Source organism: Peromyscus leucopus, chromosome 4, assembly GCF_004664715.2.
Source record: "Peromyscus leucopus breed LL Stock chromosome 4, UCI_PerLeu_2.1, whole genome shotgun sequence".
Taxonomy (NCBI): Eukaryota; Metazoa; Chordata; class Mammalia; order Rodentia; family Cricetidae; genus Peromyscus; species Peromyscus leucopus.
The window spans coordinates 119,986,724-120,000,293 of NC_051066.1; the positions used below are offsets into that span (position 1 = coordinate 119,986,724).

Consider the following 13,570-nt stretch of genomic DNA (forward strand, 5'->3'; position numbering starts at 1 on the left):
TGTGTGAGGATTGCTTTCAAAGTTGCTGGGTGGCCTTGAAACTGTTTTGTATAATCCATCACTTCTTTAAGGAGACATGATCCACCTGGCCTCTCTTATGAAGCCCCACTGGATCCAATATTTTATACTTTTCTCTTTATGAGACTTAGAGAGAAAGACAGGCAAACTCAGAAGTTTTCAACAAGATGCCTGAGAATGGAATGTTTTCTGGTTGTTCTCAGTTTTGGGTCAAACTGGTTCTGAATTCATTCAAGCTTAGTCACCTAATCTTGTTTTTCTTTCTTTTTAACAATTTTCTTGATAATTTCTTTCCTAGCAATTTATTGAACTGTAAGCCTACTTTGCATTGACACATTTCTAGAGGCCTAAATAAAGCAAATGGACACTCTACAAACCCACCCTTATTTTCAGAGTGCTTGCAGAAACACCTGCCTGAGCTGGGTATAGGATTTCACAAAAGAATATGCCTGGAGGGGTGGAGGCTGGCTCCATTGATAAAGTGCTTGCCTTTTAAGTACAAGGACCTGAGCTTGATTTTCAGAACCTACAAAAAATTAGCAAGCATTATGAACCACAGCAACAACCAGCATGCCATGATAATCCTAAGAGCACAAATTTGAGAGGGGAAAATATTGTACTTATTCAGGCTGACAACTCTGAAAGCTTGTGTGTGTGTGTGTGTGTGTTGTGTGTGTGTGTGTGTGTGTTTCACTGAAAATGAACCAAACTCTTGCAGAGAATTTTCCTTAAGGAACTTTCTGTGCTATGGAGGGCTAAAGCACCACCTGGTGATCAGCTGTGGTAATTGCCAGTCTGTGGCATTCTGGAGATGTTCAGTGCCAGGTTAGGGAGGCACTGGTTGAAACACTTGGTGGGTTGATTCAGGCCATCTTGAAAAGAAGAAAGAAAAATGCTTGTCACGGTTTAGTGGCACAGACCTATAATCCCAGAACACGAGAGGCTGAATCAGAAGCATCTTGAAAAAGAGCCCAACTTACACTACTTAATGGAATTGTGAAATAGAAAACTAATCTTCTAACGGGGAGAAAAGTGACCGTTAAGCACCACCTCTTCATTTGCTTCCTGCCTGTCGAGCTCTTCAGTTTATAGACTTTGCTCACGTTTCCTGTTGGTGTTCAAGCACTCTTGGTAGGTCATAAATAATTGACCTGCGTTTGTTTAAATCAGTGCAAACTTTGACACAAAGCCACCAGTCCATCTAGAATCTACTTTTGTAGATGTAGTGCTAAGTCAACTAGCCGTTCTGTTTTTTCTCCAAACAGAAGCCAGTGTTCCCAACACCATCTGTGTAATAACAAACCCCCACTTACAGTCATATGCGTATGGTGTGTTGTATATTAACTTCCCATACATATATGAATCAATCTCTGGGTAAATGCAACTAGGTAAAAACCTCATAAAATATGAATTAGAAAGTATGGCTAGGATTGGATGCTTACCCTTGAGGACATATCTTCCCCACTCAGGCCACTCAGGCTCAACCAGTCTCTTCTGGAATCAGTCTCACAGACACATCCAAAATGATGCTTCAACAATTCCCAAGGTATTCCTTCATCAGGCAAGTTGACACCTAAAGTCGTCTGTGTCCTGCACGGCCATTTGATCGATGTTTCTCCCTTGGCGACCACAGTCTTAACAAAGGCAGTATCTGTCTATTTGATCTCACATTAGCACTGAAGAATCCAGACCAGACTCTAGTTCACAGTCTATGTGCAAATTCTATCTTCTGAATACAGGAAAGAATGAATAAGAAAGGGAGGGAAGGAAGAGGGAGGGATTCAATGGATAAGCTCACTAAGATACCAATGATCACTTAATGAAAGAATGGGTAGATCAGTAGAGTTGAGACTGGGACATAAAGGCACAAAGCCGGTGGAATGTCAACCAAGGAAGTAAAAGATCCAACCTACCAGACCCACCAATCTTTGCTACTTTGCCTGCATCAGATCAGTTACCAACAACCAAGAGCATTCTCCAGACACTCCCAGCTCATTGCTTCTCAAATACGATATAGGGACGTCTGGGGACCAGACATCAGTAGGAACTGCCCAGGGTGCAACAGAGACACCAGTCTAGTGAGCCCTTTGCACAGTGCCCTGGCACCCTCCAGGCAGAACAGAGTGCAAGACCACCCACCAACATCCCCTGGTGTTCAGGTGTTGAAAATACAGTGTGTGACTTTTTCAAAATCTCAAAATATTGGGACCCAAAAAGACTCTAAAAGTGTAAGTATCCATGGATACTTGCATAATGGCAATTATAAAGCTAATCATACAAATCAACATATTGCCTCTCTGTCAGGCACAGTGCAAAACTCTTGACTCATTTAATGCCCCCTGCAGTTCTATCACATTATTATATCTCTATATGACACACGTAGCTGGCAAAATTTAATACAGGGACCACATCTTGGTAAACTGTGAGATCAGTTTGCACCTGGTGTCCCTGCTTAGGAAACTCCAGCTCTACTGATGTAGCTGAATCAGGATGGAATTGCAAGCCTCTGTGACTGGAAACCAACTCCCTCTTCTTGGTTTGTTCCACTCAGGGACACATATGACCCTTAGAAATCCCCTTAAAGGGAGACCTTCAAAGCTGGGCACTCTCCGGTTCCTGACATCTGTTTTTAAGGACACAGTTGTTGCTACTTCTTCTTTACATAGCCAAGGAGGGAGGGAGGAAGAATTCCAACCAGGCTAGCTCCTTAACAGTAATTGTCTAACATGAAGACTGGTGTCCCAGGCTTATTATTATAGTCTGAAAGTTTTAATCATTTCAAAAGATATCTGATGATTTGATTATTGATATTCCCTTAACCATTTCTTTAATTGGATGAATTTGGAAAAGAAAGACCAATTTTATTTATTTTGTAAATGTCTTTCTTAGGAGTGATTATGTAAGAAAAAAACACAATTCTTTTCTTATTTTTAATTTTCTCTCTTAAACCATATGGGTCAGACTTGAGAGACGGTTCAGAAGATGAAAATGTTTGTCACACAATCCTATTAACCTGAGTTCAATCCCCAGAACCCAGAGGGGAAGAGGGTAACTGAGTCCTGAAAGTTGCCCTCTGACCTCCACATCCATGTCATGGCATGTGTGTACACACATACATACATCACATGTGCAGACATCATACACACGTGTACGCACACATGTACATGTTGCTGGGGAGCTTCTCTCCAGGTCCCACCAAGCCCCGCAGTCCCACAACCCAAGTATAAAATAATCACTCAGATGTTTATATTACTTATAAACTGTATGGCCGTGGCAGGCTTCTTGCTAACTGTTCTTATATCTTAAATTAATCCATTTCTATAAATCTATACCTTGCCATGTGGCTCGTGGCTTACCGGCATTTTTACATGCTGCTTCTCCTGGCGGTGGCTGCAGTGTCTCCCCCTCCTTCTTCCTGTTCCCCCAATTCTCCTCTCTCCTTGTCCCGCCTATACTTCCTGCCTGGTCACTGGCCAATCACTGTTTTATTTATACAGAGCGATATCCACAGCATGTACACACTGAAAAAAGAAGATTGAGAAAAACTGAAATTTAAAATCTATCAGTCCTAAGTAAGCAAATGCGCAAAAATAAGAAAAAAATAAAAATAAAAACCTTCCCAATAACATTCCCTGCTGGTTTGTCAGCCTAACCCTGCTGAACAGTCAAGGTCATGCACAGCCTTGGGGAAATGCTGCCTCCTGCCTTCAGTCCACTTGTGTGGTCCGTGGTGGATGTACAGGAGGGGACCACAGTGAGCCACCCCCCTCATAGCAGCTCCAACACAGGGGTGGAGGAGAAGACAACATGACATAATCATTTTCACTCTGAGCAGAGTAAAGCAAGTCGGCAGAGAGAGCAATGCACGCTCGGGCTCTCCGGTTACTTCCACGCCATCTTAGGCTTCCCAGGGCGACCCAAAGCAGAGCAGGCCCAGGTGGATTCAGCCATAGCTGCTTTCCTTTTCGAATCAGAGCAGATGGGTTTGCACAGGAGAACAGGAGATGAGATCGCCTTTATCTGATGTTTCCACCATAAAAAAAAATAAATAAATAAACGAGGAGACGGACATGCTTATCAAAACATCTCATGGCAGGCCACGATGGTGTTCGATTTTAGTGTTAATTAAAAACAAAAGGTAATTTTTTTTATTAAGAAAAATTTTCATATCAATCAAAGATCCCCCTCCTCCCACCCCTGCAGCCTCCCCCTCCCAACCCACCCCCCATTCCCTCCTACAAGAAGGTGAGGCCTCGCATGGGGAGGTACAACAAAAGATAATTTTAACAAAGATTTTTCAAAGACTATGAAAACCATACTGCTGATCACATAACATGGAATCTCTCCGTCAGCAAATGAATCACTTCCTTATGATCATCATTGTTATTGGCCGGTAACATGAAACACCAGTCAGTTTATGTATTTCATATCTGGGTTAGTTTTGTTTTTTTTTCCTTAAGCAAACCAGCTAAAATCACCATAAGCATCATGACTGATGAGTGTTCAGACCCTAAAACCTGGGTGAGCATGAACTTACTCCTTAGCCTCCGAGGCTGATATTCCTGAGCACAGAAGGTGCCAATCATTGGTCTGGAGGCACCAGGGTGATCTGTACCAGCATGCACTGGTGTCAGATGAGAGAACACTTCCGGTGACAGAAGAATCGAAAGGGTGCTGCTGAAATAAATCCATTGCACCCTCGCAGCCCCAGGGAACCAGGCCCATCATGGTGCAAACTAAGCCGGGAGGCAGCTATAGCCTCTAAATGCATGGAAATGGGGGGAAAGAAGGAGTACTGTGACTGTTAATGAGGTATACAGGCCTGGGGGGTGGTGGAGATAGCGGGGGTGGAAATGCCAGCTATGCCGGCTGTAGCCGTCCTCACCAATGGGGTCATGTCAACCAGTAGAGCTGACTCAGAGCTCCTACAACACTTCTCTCTTCCGGTCTCCCACTACCTGTCCACAGCTCCCAGGGCATTTGGGAGCACAGGAGGGGGGCATCCTCCCTAAAAACCTTCAGATCACCCTGAGCCTGTGTCTTGGCCACTAATCGTGCTGTCATTTGCAAAATTAATAATGTATCTCATTCAATTAACGCATGCCTCAGTCCTCCTGAGGTTAACATGATGAAAAGAAATGCCAGGAGCCTGGCCCCAGGACTATGGATGAGTCCAGCTCTCAGTCTGTGACCACCTCTCCCTCCCTCAGTGTTAAAGCAGTCAGGTGAATGAATGCGCCTCAGCGCTTGGGTTCCTGTTCAGCACAGAGACTCGTGATAGGATAAAGAAGGAGCCAGAGACGCAAAGAGGAAGAGGGTTGGAGGGGCAGCCATCTGCCCCACACTGACTCTGACAACCCAGGGCTGCCATCAGACAGCTGGTGGGACAGGCAAGGCCTACTTTGGCCAGCGTTAAGTATCCCTCGACTTCCTTCTTTTTGAAGTTACCTGCTCAAGCCTGGGTCATTAGTACCAGACAAATTCAAAAGCATATGAGCTTTCTCCTTAAAACAAGAGAACATTGGCCTCTCGGTGTATTTGCCACCCACAAAGCACAAACAATTTCACTTAAAAATTTTTTTCTGTTCAGTCTATTCTGTAGCTCAGTGGTCTCTGTTATGCTGCTGCTGGCTTGCTAGGGATCGAGCCGAGGATCGTGCATGCTAAGCAAGGACTCTATCACTGAGCTACATCTGCTGTTTTTTAACCTTTGTTTTGGAACAAGATCTCAATTAGGAGCCCGTTCTGGCCTTGAACTACAGTCTTCCTACCTTAGCCTCCTGAGTTGCTTCTCTTGGAGGTGAGCTGCTCAGGCCTGAGCATCTAACACTAAGGGAATCTGAAAGCACTCGAGCTTTCTCCTTAAAGCAAAAAAATTACAGGCATGCACCACTATGCCCGGCTACATTTCTTAAGTAAATAGAACAGACATAGCTCCATGGCAAAATGTACTTTTAAACTTTCTTAAAAATGCAACTTCTAATAAGTTCAGGCCAGTTCTTAATCTAAATGAGCTTTGTCCAAAAGAAAAGCTATCAATTCATAATTGAATGTTGGTTGGCATAAACGGGTGACCTGGCTTAGGGGTTAAGGCAGAGGCAGAGGGATTAATGGCCATCTATGGCCTTTATTGCTTGTTCTTCTGAACCTGTTATTTATGTTGGAGAAGAAAATCAACTAAAGGAAGTGATAACATCAGACACAGACATTCATTATTAGGAATCCATCAATCTGGAGGTAAATGCCCATGTCCAGCATCATGCTGAGCCCAAGGACAGAGGTAAACACAGTAATGCACCCAGACGCCTTGCTGTCTGGTAAGACATGAAGCACTGCTACCCATGCGATTGACCAACAGAGTTCTGGGAAAAACTTTGACCCAAGCATGGGGAGTGGCTTTCACATCACTAAAGAGGGAAGAGAGCATGCCCAGCCTCTTGAGGTAAGGATAGGCCTTAAGAAAGAAAAGAATATCTTGTCAGCTCCTCCTGCTCTAGAAGAACCTGGGTGGCCTTTATTTAAATTAATTTGCATATCACAATAGAAAATGATTTTTAAGAAATAATATCCTTACATAAGGATGTCCTTTGACCACAAGTCTTTTCCTATGGCTTCATAGGGACTAAGAATGGAGTGTTTGTATTCAGATTTTGTCTGAACACAGCATAGGCCCTTCACTTCATAATCACTTCTGTTGCTGTAACAAAATACTTGAGGCTGAGTTGTGTATAAAGGTCATTTGGCTCATAGTTTTGAAGGATGAAAGGCCAAGAACAGGGGACCTCATTGGTTCAGTCTCTAGTAAGGATACGGCAGAAATACACACAAGAGTGATTATCTGGTGACAGAAAGGCAGAGAATAGGCAAGTTCAGTTTTGCTTATGTTTTAACAACTCATTCTCATGGGACCCGGTCATGGTCCCATGTGTACTACATTAATCTCTTCCAAGAGCAATGTTCCCACAATGACCTAATTACCTCAGTTCTCATATTGCTGCTGAGTACCCAGGACCCAGCACAAATCTTTAGGAGACACATTCAAACCACAGTAGTCCCCATGGGTAAAGTCAGTTCAGCTTGCCAACACAATGACAAAGCCTTGTAGAGGGCAGTATAGACCAATCAGAAACATCTAGAGGATTCAGCTGGCTCATCTCACTGGCTGTTGGTGAGTTAACACTGAAGAGACCTTGTGGTCAGCCAGAGGGTCATATGACCAGTGAGTCTGTCAGAAGCAGAGAAGACAACAGTCTTTTTGACCTTTCTCCTTGTGTCCCTGTGTGCAGCTCTGATTTGCCCAGTTCAGTCCTGAACATCAGGCTCTTCTCCTTCCTGGCAAGACGATGCCCAAAAGGCATCAAAGAATAACAGGCTTGCAGAGATACCATAATCAGAAGGAAAGGAGTGTGCCGTGCACCCATTCCTGACCATTTATGCTCACCTGCTCCAGCTCTGTCCTCCCGCACATTCCTTCTAAGCTGTGATGAACTGACAGTGCCTCTTTTTTTAAGTCTCACCTCTTGCATCATCCCTGTCCTCTTCTCTCTGCACCCTGGAGCTGCTTACTAAGTTGCTTCCTTTCACTCACAACTGCATTCACCCTAGAAACCTTGGCCCCTGTCAACAATTCTGCATCTCTGGAGGCTGGGTTCCCACTTAGAGGCTTAGTAAGGATGACCTTCCATACCATATCTCCCTATTAAGAATTCAAATATATTTTGTTTAGAGAGTAATTTTTTTTCTTCAAATAGTTACTCAAGGAAAGACATGAGTGAGGTCTGAAAAGGAGTGGGTAGGGTGATCTGAGCACCATTTTTGACCCTCAGACTCCACAATGTTCTGAGGGCACTGAAGGTCCCCAGCTCCTCCCAGGACCCAAGCTTTTCTCAGTCTTGTTTCTGTTTACGCCTGTGCACAGGTATCCGGATGCTGGACCAACCCTTTATGACAGACATCATCGAGGCCTCCTCCATCAGTCACATGCCTCAAATGATAGACATCTACAGTGCAAGCTGGGGCCCCACCGACAACGGGAAGACAGTTGATGGGCCCCGAGAGCTCACGCTCCAGGCCATGGCTGATGGCGTGAACAAGGTAAAGACATCCCGGTCACCACAAGGCCCCAGTCCACCCATAAGGTAGGACATGGAAGGTGAAGTGGTGGTGACAATACAGTGGACAAAGTGTCAGGAACGGGTCAAATGTTAATTTAGATCCCGTGGAAGGTAGGCACAGAGTTGGGTTTAGTGGTGCAAGATGTGCATGGGAGGGAATTCCAAGCAATCGTAATGTGAATGAGAGGCAATGGAGTCATAGAAGGTTAGTCAAGAATGAGACCTGACCTTCATGATAGGGACAGAGGAGAAAGTTTGCAGAAGGCTCTGAGACTGTAGTCCCACTCTGAAGAAGTTTCTGCTGAGTTGGCAGGTTGTCTTCATGTGAAGTTACCCATGCAGGGCAGAAATGGGCCAGCACTGGCATCCTCATGACATGCTCAGTGAAAAGCCAGAAGCAGTCTATAAGCAGTGGGGTCTCTGCCCACACTGGATGGTGGATCCAGGGACAGCAGCTTCCAAGCAAAGCCCCAGTGCTTCTATGGGAGGAGGTCTGAGCAATGAATTTTGTGGCCATTGATTTCTGATAGTAGCTCAGCAATGGACAGTACCAAAGAGAAGGCACCAAGCTGGAGCCTCCAAAAGGAGAGGAACCAGGAGACACAGCTTCATATTTAAAGAAGGGATGCTCCATCATATTACAGGGCAGGGGTCACCTAGACAGAACACAAACCAGGTTTAGAGAGCACAGCATTCCTGGGCCAAGACCCCATTCCAATCCCTAGTACCCAAGAACCTGTCAACAAATGATTTCACCCAGCCTAGCCTGCTTTGTTGGCTAAAAAATAGTCATATGTGGAATCCTTCAAGGGGTTGGGATCATTATGAGATGTAAATTTGGTAAAATATGGTCATAGCACTGAGAGATGCCCACAGTTCCATGAACTGCTGACCCTCAGTCAACTACCCTAAGACCTCATGGCATGAACACAGCCTCTGGAGATGTTGTGGGTTACATCAACCAGGAATTCAGAGAGGGTATATTGGGGGTGCCCTGGCTTTTCTCCAGATTCCTGGGGCCCAAAATTCCATAGCACTTGTGGTTTGAACATCAGTTCCCAAACTGTCTTCACCAGCTGTTTTTGAATTGCTGAACTCAGAGCATGGCCACTGGCGAGCCTTGGAGAGGGAGGTGGTGGGAAGTGCCATGGATCAGCCCAGCCTGCCTGCTGTAGCCAATGCTTCATTTGAACAAGATTCTAACAAGGGCTGAGGGGCGTTGCTGTCAATGACTTGGGAATCCATGTCTCATAACCCTGAGATACTAAGACCCCAAAATAGCACTTTAAACAAGCACAGTAAACAGAAAGGGTATGGCAGCCGCTTACATTCTGGGAGCAACAGGGTCACATGGATGTCTGGTGACCAAACTGTATGTCCTGCTTAATCTCAGTGTAGCAGGAGCAGACTTCCCGGTAGCTCAGCTGAAGGACATCCTTTGAGGAGGCAGGAGTGACTGGAGCAATGGGGTAATTCAAGCAGGCCCTCACATCGCTGAGGGAGAGTTGGGCCTCCTGGGTCCCAGATAGCTACAAGATGTATAGAAACCCACACTAGCACTCTTCAGACCAGATGCTTGGCCACCTCATACCTGTTTTCCTTGGCTTCAGAACTCATTCTCTTCAGTCCTTTCTTCTTTCTTGGGGCATGTGTTAAGGTTGTGGAGACATCCCCTTCCCATCCTTGCTTGTCACAACCTGCAGCTTCTGTTCTACTTATCCACACTGCTTCCAGGGAAACTTGGCCCCAAATTAGGAGACACAACTTCCCCAAGCCCAAGCTTCAAAAATAATGTGGTTCTGTCTGAAAGGCTCAGAATCTGAAGGGACCAAGGACAATGACATTTCTAACACCATTTTCTCTTCTGCTTGGGACAACTCACAATGGTGGATATTCGGCCTTCCATGCCCTCTAAAGGAGGAGTCTCTTGGGTACTGCTGAATTCTGCAAAAGATCTAAACAGAAATATAAGACCATATGTCCCTCTCTGTTACAGGGTTAAATCATGTGCCCAATTCCTCCTCTTGAAGTCTTAACCCTAGGTGTCTCAGAATATAGCCTAATTTGAAATTCTGGTCATTGCAGAAATAATTAGTTAAGATGAAGGTATGTTGAGTGGGTCAGGCCCCTAAGCCAGTATGATAAGAATAAAAATCCTTAGTGATTAGCAAAATGGTAGTGTTTGCCCACAGACATGCTCCAAGGGAGAATGTTGCACAAAAATGAAGACAGAGATCCCCGGACCATGTGCAAGCTAAGTAATTATCAAGATGCTAGGAAATCACCAGAGACTATGGAAGGGTTTGGAAGGGCCTTCCTCCAAGGTCTGGAGAGGAAGCAATTCAGCTGACACTTTAGTCTCAGATAACTAGATTCCAGGGGATTCCAGAGCAGCTAGGCAATTAATTTCTGGTGTTTAGAACACCCTGTTTGTGTTATTTTGTTACAGTAGTCCGATAAAATTAATGCACCTTTCCAATCTTAGAGCAGGCCATCAGAAAGAGGATTAAGCCAGACTCTATAATTGTGGAAAGACCTGGTCACTATTCCAGGTAATCTTGATATCTCCTGGCTGTCTCTTTTATAGGCAAGATGGTTGACCACTGGTCCAATGACAGTATTTTTTTTCTTCTCTTTCACAAACTCAAAAGACCATCTTCCTTCATTCTGCATCATAGTTAAAGAGTAAGCATTCAAAAATTCCACAGAAAACTACAACCAACCAAAATACAGAGTTGTGGAGCCTAGTCCTGATGGACACATCGACAAAACACTCCCACATCTACAGTTCAGAGATCACTGTAGAAGAGAGGGTGGAAAGACTGTAAGGGATAGAGAGGATTGGGAAGTTTGTTGTGAGACTGTCTCCTAGTAACATCAGAACCGCTACCCATAAAGTCTCACCAACATACTGCCTAAACATGAGCTGAACAAAAATGACACCAATAGAACTGTCAATGTGGATAGGGGATTGTTGTAATTTAATCTTAACGACAGAAATGTTCCTGTATGGCCAGTGCCGTGACGGAGCTGCTCCTGATGACATCACACTGATAACTTGAAATCAGGGATGGAAGTTGGCAAACAGAGCATTTACACCCCCTGCAGAGAGCTTGTTGTTCACCAACACATACTTGGTTTTCCTTCTGTCTTAAAATGTGCATACCCCATAGTCTCCTGTAAGCAGAGACAGCCTTGCCCTAGTGAGGCTGAAAGTTCCCTTTGGGAGGGTAAAACTGGAATAAAAGCACCTGAAACCCTGAATCATGTGTTCATACAAAATGACAAGTTTTTCAACCTGAGTCACTGCTTATCCTGTGACCATGGAGGACAGCTTTGCTAAGTAAGCCGTGACCTCACTCCATAGGAGAGCTGTCTCCCTTACATTCAGTACAAGTTTCAAGAGACATAGAGTCCTGGAAGTGAATAGCTTCATGCCATCCACTAAACATCAGTTCCTACACTTGGATGGAGCCTGGTGGGACTCACAAAATGTCCTGTAACAAGGCTGTGGCAATCTGCTGTTGAAATTGAGCCAATCCAAATCAATGTGGAGGACCTTGACATTAGAATGGCACAAGGCAAAGGCCGGCCGATGGGAACTGGTTTCAGAAGGTGGTGTCGATGCCCTGTTTCACATACCCGAGGCTGGAACTCTTGACACATCAGCAGCTTGCTTTCTTGACAAGTGATTCACTGCATGGTTGAAAAAAAGCAGGCACCCAGCCCAGGGCCAGACAGCAGGAGCCTAGAGGAGCATCCGGCAGGTGTCCATTTCTCCAGCAGACATGGTACGTTTTGGCACCTAAAGCTGGAAGAATCAGGCCAGTATGTGACAAGTACCCTCTGTCCACATTTGCAATGCAGATGCACTGGAAACAAGGCATCCCTGGGTGGCTCCTGTCAGTGATGTGCTTCCGAATGTCACATCTCAGAGCTGGGTCGCTCTCTCTGCTCCTGTATCTGTAACTTCCCCGACTCCACCTGAAAGGCCTTTTCAAATGCAATGCTTCTGCAAAACGTGCCAAGATTGCTGAGAAGCAAGAGACAAATCTTCACGACTTACCTTCAGACAACAGCATGCAAATATTTTGAAGAGGAAAGTGCACGATGTGGTGGGAAATAGGTGTCTTCTCATTTGGCTTTTCCCCAGCCTGTGGGAACAAGGCTTTGTTTCAAGATAACACTTTTTAGACAGTTCGGAGAATTGTGAAAGTGACAGCGTATTATACAGAAGCAAAGGGCTCCTTCTCATTAGTTCAGTTATCTGATTTACTCCAAAGAAAACCCCACCTAGGAAAGATGGCATCCATCCACACACAGAAGTCTGACTGTTAGGCACACAGAGGCAATTCTTACATTTGTCTTTTAATATGAACATCCTGCATATAGGTTTTGTTTGACAAATGTAATAACCATAAAAATGACAAGTAGTATAAAGAAGTGGGCAAGAGACCCTTAACAGTGCACACACTGTTTGCCATAGATTTTACCATTCCCAGGTGCCTCGCACCTGCTTCACACATACACATCATTTATCTGGATCTATAGAAATGTCAGTTTGCCTCTTCTACATTTTTTCAATACACTCTTGACTAGGCATCAGAGAACAGGCAGGACAGAAGGAAAGGGGGCTAGTGACCTGTGTTGGTGGTCAAGGGCTTTCCTGGCATGCATAGTGCTCTCTGGGTTGATCCCCCACATTAAAGGAAAAGAACAAATTGTTTCCCTGTGCCTTGTTGCAGCCTTGCCTCTTTAACTTGGTAGTATGCATGTTGGGTTTATATTTAAAGCATTTTTTCACAGTATTCCTGGGAAGTTGGTAACCAAGGTCCTGAATGATGAAGTGGCCAATAATTAATCTCTACCTGTGCTGGCCAGTTTTGTCACCTTGACATGAGCTAGAGTCATTTGGGAAGAGAGAATGTCAATCAAGAAAATGCACACACCCCTAGACTGGCCTGTGAGCAAGCCTGTGCTGCATTTTCTTAATTAGTAACTGATATGGGAGGACCAAGCCCATTATAGGTGCTATACAAAAGCAGGCTGAGCAAGCCGTGGAGAGCAAGCCAATAAGCAGCACTCCTCCATGGCCTCCAGGTTCCTGCCTTGAGTTCCTGTCCTGGCTTCTCTGGAGGCTGGACTACAAACTGTAAGCAAGAGAAACCCCTGTGAGCTCCCTGGTCACTTTTGGTCATGGTGTTTTATCACAGCAATAGGAACCTAAATGCGACACAGCCTTAGCTTGAGATCTCCCAAAAGCAAACCCTGAGACAAGGCTTGAGTTTAAGATCTGAGCTGAACTTGAGTTCAACTCAAGTTCAGGATTTGAGCTGATATTATTGGGAGGCAAAGGGAGTACCAGGCATGAGAAGGGAGGTGTGATGAGAACCAGAGAGGGTCAACTCAGGTTGTGTACTCAAGCCAGCCACCCTATG

General features: G+C 44.9%; 1 protein-coding gene across 1 annotated transcript in view; it reads left to right on the forward strand.

Annotated features, from left to right (window-relative positions):
* The window catches only part of Pcsk2 (proprotein convertase subtilisin/kexin type 2), a 252,882-nt gene that overhangs the window by 212,483 nt on the left and 26,829 nt on the right, over window positions 1-13,570 (forward strand). The window contains exon 8 of the mRNA XM_028893276.2: window positions 7,937-8,112. Coding sequence (XP_028749109.1) covers window positions 7,937-8,112 — 176 coding nt within the window. The remainder of the gene's footprint in view (window positions 1-7,936; window positions 8,113-13,570) is intronic.